This window comes from Periophthalmus magnuspinnatus, chromosome 13 (assembly GCF_009829125.3).
Source record: "Periophthalmus magnuspinnatus isolate fPerMag1 chromosome 13, fPerMag1.2.pri, whole genome shotgun sequence".
Lineage (NCBI taxonomy): Eukaryota > Metazoa > Chordata > Actinopteri > Gobiiformes > Gobiidae > Periophthalmus > Periophthalmus magnuspinnatus.
In genome coordinates, this window is record NC_047138.1 from 15,851,106 (window position 1) to 15,859,397 (window position 8,292).

The window sequence follows — 8,292 nt, forward strand, 5'->3', positions numbered from 1 at the left end:
GATTTGCATTTAAAAAAAAAACAAAAAAAAACTTGTGCATGATCCATGCTTTGACAAATAGGCCTTAAAGACTACTACAGACCATCTCCAGTGACGTCCCAAAGGTCTATAGAGGGTCTTGTGTTACCCCCACCCATGGCTCTAACACTGAACAGTTGGACAGCAAACATGAAACACTCACAAAGAGTAGGCTACATTTAAAAGTATTCCATATGTGTACAGAAGATTCCATCTTTTTCCCAGTCTGTATAGAGCTGATCTGATATAGCCACAAACCCTTTCACACATAAACGCTGACATCACACTGTATATAGGAAACATGTCTGGCTTTTAGTGGCATGCTTCTCAAGATAGATAAGTCATAAAAGAAATGTGTTACATTAGAAGCCACCAAAAAGAAACGACAGATTAGCGCTCAACAGCCCCATCTGGTGGACAGTAACTTAAACCTCCCTCCTCCGTTTATTAACCACGTGTAGGCAACGCTAGTCAAGAGTTGAAATTCTGGACGACTCGAGTCAGTAGCCTTACTTGGCAACTAAAATATATTGTATTCAGTTTAAATTAAAAAACCCAAAAATATGCATTTTCCAATTACATAACTTTTTTATTACTCAATAAAAATGCGACATAAACACATGCAGACTAAAACCAGTGTTACAAACTGACATCTGCTCTAAAATATTTTAGTCTGCTTCCCCCATTGTAAAAAAATGGAAGTTTGCCTTTGAAAACTGCTGTACAGAGTCCTAACACAAATATGATTACCGCCCCTCTGCAGTCACTCCATGTGCAAACATTGATCATTCCTTAAAGACAATCTTTATTTTACATTTTTAATTTAACTCGACACAAACCATTTGCTTTTAAAAATTAAAGCATTCACATTGTGCCAGTAGCCATCACCTCTTATATCTTTACAGATCCTGAGGGGCTAAAGAAACATATTTACAGTGTAACTTTACATGTTAAACCAGAAATACAAGGGTGGGAAAATCGATGAGAAAATGTAGGAAAAAAGTTTATATCTCTGGGACTGATGTGATGTCTGATTAAGCCATAACTCCAATATCCATCATGTATTCCATACAAGTCCCATTTTCAGTTCTTCGCAAAACGAGATTAGATTGCAATACTGGGTTTTAATTGCACATGCATCTACCATCTTAATGTCATCCATTTAAATTTACTTTACTCTTCCATTTCTAAAGAACTGAGTCTTGACCTCGTACATGTGCATTGAAGGTTGGACAGTCGAGATGCCCCAGCAGCCCCAGAGCTCATGTCTGTGTGTGGATACATGTGTATGTGTCAGCGGCGGTGGCGACCGTGCCCTGAGTGGCTGCTGCTACCGCTGCTGTGGTGTTTACTCTTGTGGCCACGCTCTCTCTCCCTGTCATAGGAACGAGACCTCTCCCTCTCTCTGCGCTCTCTGTGACTGCTACTGCGCTCGTGCTTGTGTTTCTTGGAGAGGTCAAAGCGCTCTCGGTCTCTGTCCCTGTCCCGCTCTCTGTCCCGCTCCATTTTGATGGGAGTGCGGGAGCGCGACCGCTTCCTCTTGTGACCGGAGCCACTGTTGCTGTGTCGCCCACTGCTTTTTGAGTCACTATTGTGATGAGCGGACTTGGACTTAAGGTGGGGCAGTAGAGGGGAAGGGGGGTGTCGTCGTGGTGAAGGACTTCGGCTGTGAGAACGGGAGCGAGACCGAGAACTGTAGGTCCCTGAGCGGCTGCGTCTGTAACTGAACAAGAAACAAACCGTTTACTGTACCTGTGGGCAAGAAATACACTTGCTGAAGACTGAACGAGATCATCAGGATTTAGCTAAATGACCGCTTCAACATGAATGACTTACTGTCGCCGTGGAGACCGGGATCTCGACCTGGATCGCGTTCTTGATCGAGATCGACTTCCACTCCTACTGTTCCTTCCAATCTTTGCTTCTCTTCTCAGCCTGAACAAAACAAAGATAAACATTTAAACAACTGTTTGAAATAACTTTAATTCTAATGCAGTGATGAGCTTACCCGTTGTGTGGACTTTTGGAGACCTGGTTCCGAGTGTCTGGCTCTTTCTTGAGAGTTTTAAGGGTCTGGGAGTTGGGGGACTTGTCGTCCACTTTGACAGTGACATTAGGAGATGAGGGCTTGGAGGCCGGAGAGAAGCCTCCGGCTGATGTCAGGGCAGGGGTCCCATCAGGGTTCAGGCCTTTGGCCTTGAGCTTGGCCTCTGCTAAGAACACCTTCCTCTTCTCCACCTCCTTCTCCAGCTGCTCCAGGTTGGGCTAAACAAAAATGGTTTGGATAGTTAGTATGGTAATCATGTTTAAGGAAGAGGGGGCGACTATCTACATCTCCGATGTGGTATTACCTTTTTCCTGGTATAGAGTTTTAATGTGGTGATGCAGATCTCTTTGATTTCCTCTTCAGTGGCTCCAAACAACAGGTACCAGTGAGGTCTGGAGGGCAGTGGAATCTGGAGCCAGGAGACAATGGTTTAGTGTCACAGTAAATACACAGCAGTGAGTTTAGGGAGCGTGCGTGAACCTACCTGCAGAGCACGGGCTGCGAGGAATATACAGGCACAAGCAATGGTCTCAGCTTGGAACCGGACAAATACATTGGTCCTCAGGCTGTCATTCATGTAGTTCCTGGAATAACAAAAGCGCATAGAAAAAAACCCATAGCATCTTCTCAAAGATGACAGAAGACTCCAAATGTGATACTTGTCTGCAGTTAGAGGCAGTTGTTTAAAATTAAAATTATATTAAAAATGCCATATTTCTGATACTCAAACCGTAACTGTATTAACTGATGAAAGACTCAAGAATTTTCCTCTCCATTTTGAACTAACCTCTAACAGCAGCCCCTCAAACATTAAATGTGTTAAATGTTTAATTCATATTCAAATTAAACAGGCAGCTTTATAAATAGGAAACAAGGGTTTAGGATTAACTTTGTCCATTTCTCCCTGGGGTTTCCATGGCTGGTCACATAAAGGCATGAGGACAGACGGTGCCGACAGCATAGAACAGAATGACCATCTTGGCTCATGCATTTGAGTTGGAAGCATGCATCGACATGTACAATACTGAACTAAAACAATCTGCCTTTCTTGGCATTGGAGGGACGATGTATGTGGTGACATGCAAAATGAGTACTATTTACTTAGGACAAATGTAAGCTTTACACTAAATGTGGCATTGGAATAATTGTAGAGATAAAAAAAAATGAAAAAGGCCAAACTAATCATTTTATAGGCTTTGAAATCATTTACAATTAATATGCCTCATCAAAAAGTTGCTCATAGTCAACCATTTTTGTCACAAAATGAGAAACAGATGAGATGGTAACCATACAAGATTCCATGTATGCAAAAAATAAAAATAATGAATGCACAAATGCAGACTTGTTACACAGAAGGGAGAAAGCATTTGTTCATGCTATGTTGTTCGGGTCAGCCACATTACCCTCTCACTTTATGACATGTGATCAACGAGCCAAGGAATCGTCTAACTGCCCTCTGGGTGGGTACATGCATTGGGTACTAAGAGTTGGAGCTAAGCTAGCTCTATAATAAACACGCCCGATGAAGTCTGACTTCTTTGAGTCATGGGTCCTTCGAGGCAAAATCTGAACTGGATGAGCCTGCAAAACAGACATGTCTGAAACCACATAAGAGGGGCAAGACAGTATGCCAATGGTAAAGATGCTTCAATGTACTCTACTCTCACTAGGGACTAATCTTACCTGCACAAATTATAGCCTAGCTGTGGCTAACATCTCATTCAAATAATTAGTAGCAAGACCAAAATACAAATCCTTTCAAGACACCCATAAGAAAACAAGATGACGTTGGCAGTTGGGAAAGGCCCGCCCCCTTCAGAGAATCTCAGCATTGGGATTGGCTGTCAGCAGAGCCAGCCAATGGGGGGAGCTTCCTGGGGTCATGTGGTTGGAGGAGGCAGAGTTCAGAGGTTCTTTATGTGACTTACCAGCATGGACTACCCTTTAATCAAAGAGTAGAGAAAAAGGACAAAGTTAAACCAAGTTCTACTTATAGTGGACACATCACAAGACTCAAGTTAAGCCATGTAAGGGCAGACAGTAGTGCAACAGGTTTGCCATCACACTCATTTGTCCATGAGAAGAGGGGAGATGTCAGACATGGGCCAAACATGGTTCAGCTCCAGATGTGTAACTGTGCTGAGAGTTGCACATACTTGAGTTATCTGGCAGGTGCAGTTTATATCACTGACCCTGGCAGAACATCCCAAGTGCCAACAGACACGCATCTGAATCTGCCCAAGTCCATCTTTAGCCCAGGTCTTAGTAGCTTATTTGCAGACGTGACAGGTTATTTCTGTGAGAATGAGCAAAAGGGTATAAAGAGACACCTACCAGGCGGTCTGCACCAGCGTTTGGTTCTTTTCACATTCCAGAACTTGAATGTACATGACGATAATCTGACAAAAACAAAGATGGAACAAATTGTTATGAATGTGCATGTGTTTTGTTTAACAAACACCATGTAAATAAAGCAGAGACTTACCTTGTGCGGATGCTTAACGTGAACACAGAATCCCAGCTCCTTCAGGACACGCCTTTCTGCTTTGATCACTAGGTTTTTGGTATTTATGTAGTTCTGATCAAGTATCAGAGGTGTGGGAGTCCTGGTTTGTGAAGGAACCAAAATAAATATTGTTTCCTTTTTTTTGTTTTTTAACAAAAATGAAATAAAAGTCAGAAAAAGAAAGTGCTCTTTTGTAAGCATGCACTCCTTTTTCCTTTTCAACCAACTCAAGGAAATATGCTAGCAAGTCTGACAGTGGGGTTGTGGACTCCTGTGGTTCAGAAAGCAATGTGTAGAAATGAACAACCTCAGTGCTCCATCACCATGTGCCACAGCTTTAACAGAAATGGTTTTCAACATTCTCCATCTCACAACAAGCTCAATCCTGTTCTGATCCTGCTAAGTGGGTATGCAAATTGGTCAAAGTTTCTATTCTTGTCTAAGGCAAATCTTTTGACTCACGTGTCACATGATTATTTATACAGACATACACAACTTAACCTCGTCAAATCAGATGCAGTCATCTTCCAAAACATAGAATAAACTGGGACACTAGTAAGTGTAACTAAAATGACACCATGTCCTCCACTTTCTTCTCTCCTTCAGACTAGAGATTAGCACATGCACAAAACATTATGTAAATGAAATAAACTATTTTAGACAATTGTGCAGCTCTTATTCAACGTTTCAACAATAGAAACTGCAGCATGCAGGATCAAAACTACTCCAACACTAACTTTCTGTTAAACATTTCTGTAAAAGCCATGGACAACAGTTTGTGAATTGGACTTTGTTCAAATGCAAAGACAAACTGCATGGTGAGGGGCAGCCAGAGGAAAGAAAAAACTACTTTACCCAATGGTCCGTGGGTGGTCGGACAGAAACCCCAAGCTTTAGAACGAACCACAGGAGTCCTCAAAGCGCCCCCGGGGACCGAGACCTTCGGCCAACCTGTCATCCCCGATCCCAGGAGCCCGCGGTGCCTCGGACCACGGGCGTCTCCCACAGGAGAGGGGTGGGCCGGGCCTGGGGGAGGAGACAGCCTTGCCTCATGGTTGTCATGCCGACTGCTTCAGCTTACGTACCATTCCACATCACCCAGGCTTTGGTAAATGTAGCTGGTCGCTGTTAGTTGGTTGCAAAGGAAAAAAGAATCCAAGTTAATGCCAGGGTCTGGACTGGACACGAACATTTTAAATCAAGACAGAGGCACAAACAGCTGTTGAACTTGTGCCCGTCTTGTAATGTTATAGGTATTCAAGTTTTTGAACAAGATGTGTTAAACACCACATCAGTTGAGAACCAAATAGTCAAAAATACACACTTCAGAGACTATCATGTGGAAACTGAAAAGTGTTTAGAGTACATGGATCAACAGAAGAGCACTTTCACATTCAAAAAACAATGCAAATTCAGACTATATAAACAAAATACCACTGCCATGTGATAATTACATCAAACGGGGTATACATGTACTTACTTTTTGGCTCTTATCTGTCTCAAATGGTGAAACACGTTGATTACATCTCGTATTCGGCGGGGAGCTTCTTCAATCTTGGACGCCAGGTTAATACAAGCCATTGCCACAATCTGAAGAACAAAGTTACGAGGAATAGTTACGCTGAGAGCAAGCAGGCGATGGCTGTGAATCTTACACATTCACATATCCATCTGGATCTATAAAGTCCATGTACATGCATATAAATAATGAAATTAGCACGAAATGCATTAAAACGTTTATTGTTTTCTTCTCCATGTGCGTCATAAGAGTAGAACACGAGCAGCTTTGCGTGAGAACATGGCTTCCGCCTGCAACGCAACCACGACGTTCGGCTAAGCTATGCTAACAATGATTGTCGGTAGCGGAGCAAACTTACCTCGAAACTGTGTTTCACGAAGGATTTGGAGTAGAAGAACCGATGGAAGAGAACTTGGCCAGTTGCCATGGCGACCTGTCGAACAAAATGAGTAAATCACGTTAAACGCAGTTCGTTAATTTGATTATGCTAACCTTGTACAATGAATCCGCCATTTTCTTTACCACGCCAACATCTCAAGCTAACAGAAGCTAATTGCTAATAAATAGGCCTCATAAGGTAAAGGACTAAAATGCAGGGCGTTGTGGTTCCGTTTACTTTTCAGTTAAGATATTAGGATCGTGTGAATAAAATCTAACGTTATATACCTGTGGTAACCTGAGCAGAATCCCTGCAGACTGGATGAGCTCACATCCTAATATTCGAAGGTCGGTCTCCGTGCTCAGGTCGAGGCCATCGAGCATAGATGGCGTCGGGGAGAGCCTTTCCTCGGGTATGAGAGAGTTGTCGATGGTGAGGTACACCTCCGAGTACATTTTATCGCCGATGAGAATACCATCATTGTTTGTTGATGCGTTGGACGATACAGAGAGGGGACCTGCGGCCATCTTCACCCGGACAACAGCGATTACAGCAGACGCCTGATCTGCCTGGCGGTTTCACAGAGGAAGCGCAAACTCTGCGCAGAGCATGCAACGTGCTGACGTCATCATACACACTCACAAGCCTGTGTACATCCACGCGAGAATATAGTTCTTACATTTCAAGAGAAACTGAAATATTAGATATATGTGATGTAAACGCACAGCTCGTCAGATAAATGACACATGCGTTAGGTAAGTTTTAAACAGGATTAACACTAGCTGAGTCACCACCTGCAGTATAAAGGATTAAAAACGCTGGAGAACAATGTGCAAAAATCTACGAGGATAACATCAGTGGAAAGAGTGGTATAAAGAGGGACAGCATTCTCAGATGCACCATCTTTCTGTTGACTTGTTGCCCGACAGAGAAAGAAGCGCCGGGAACACCGGTGATGTCTTTTACGGGAAATCCCAGACTGGTCACGACTACTCCGTCGGAACATATTCCTACGCCAATTTAAAAATGAAATCATCAATGAAGTAAGAGCGTGAAGTCCCACTCAAAGGGCCAAGTAAAAGCCCAAACTGATCGAATTCTTTTAGCTTTTGCGTGTGATATGATTATGGAAATGAATGCAGAGTGAAAATATTTATTAGCATATATCTCATAGCCTGCACACAAGCCTACACACCAAGCTGTGGCAAAAAACAAACAAACTGATTAACCCTTGACAACAAAATACCAAATGACAATTCATGGGGTTCAGCTCCCTTTTTACGGGCGACATTTTGAGGACTTTTTACCGTTTAAAATATCTACTATTTTGTTTTAAATGGTTAATTGGCAACAGTTCAACTTTGTCATGATTCTGAAATCCATGGATAGCCTGCTCTGGTGAAATGTAGGTCTAAGTGAGCATAAAATAGGTGAGGCAAACAACTAAACTGACAAGTTTGGTTTAGGTAGGAAACAACTCAAAATATTTAAATATTTCAACTTCAGGCAATGACTACAAAGGGCCAGAAGATGTCACTGAAGCTCTACATTCTGGTAGACCTAGGCTACGAGTTAATGATTGCAGAACTTGCCATTGCCGCTTGGAGACGTCAGAAGCAGTTTAAAAAATACTAGTCTACCATTAAATGAATAATCAATCTCAAGGGTTTGTGTTATGCATTCCCAAACCCCACTGCCTGCCGCTATCTGCAAACCACTTCTGTGAATTTCAAGCAGAGCAACAAGACGGAGACAAGCGGGTGTCATGTGACCTTTTGCAGGCAAGTTATGAGTCAGGTCCGTGAAAAGGCAAGCATGGGCTT

General features: G+C 42.7%; 1 protein-coding gene across 3 annotated transcripts; it reads right to left on the reverse strand.

Moving 5' to 3' along the window:
• Positions 1–586: 586 nt before the first annotated feature.
• ccnl1a (cyclin L1a) lies at positions 587–7,096 on the reverse strand. Of its 3 annotated transcripts, XM_033976503.2 has the most exons (10): positions 6,757–7,096; positions 6,449–6,523; positions 6,052–6,161; positions 4,551–4,671; positions 4,400–4,464; positions 2,550–2,649; positions 2,370–2,474; positions 2,027–2,283; positions 1,855–1,953; positions 587–1,741 (listed from the first exon to the last, which is right to left on the reverse strand). In XM_033976503.2, exons 1-10 carry the CDS (start codon positions 6,994–6,996, stop codon positions 1,312–1,314), a joined length of 1,602 nt encoding a protein of 533 aa, XP_033832394.1. In that variant the 5' UTR covers positions 6,997–7,096; the 3' UTR covers positions 587–1,311. The 3 variants fall into 3 exon arrangements, 2 of the variants coding, with proteins under 2 accessions (XP_033832394.1, XP_033832395.1); XR_004542117.2 differs by lacking the exons at positions 587–1,741; positions 1,855–1,953; positions 2,027–2,283 and adding an exon at positions 3,994–4,007 and having other exon boundaries at positions 2,456–2,474; positions 6,757–7,056; XM_033976504.2 differs by lacking the exons at positions 587–1,741; positions 1,855–1,953; positions 2,027–2,283; positions 2,370–2,474; positions 2,550–2,649 and adding an exon at positions 3,291–4,007 and having other exon boundaries at positions 6,757–7,056.
• Positions 7,097–8,292: the final 1,196 nt, after the last annotated feature.

Bases quoted from the DNA above. Each gene is read 5' to 3' on its own strand.
- ccnl1a (XM_033976503.2), bottom strand. From the start codon at position 6,996: ATGGCCGCAGGTCCCCTCTCTGTATCGTCCAACGCATCAACAAACAAT. The intron at 6,162-6,448 runs GTAAGTTTGCTC...TTTGTTCTTCAG, and splicing joins TCGTGAAACACAGTTTCGAG to ATTGTGGCAATGGCTTGTAT. The intron at 2,475-2,549 runs GTAGGTTCACGC...TCCTGGCTCCAG, and splicing joins TCGCAGCCCGTGCTCTGCAG to ATTCCACTGCCCTCCAGACC.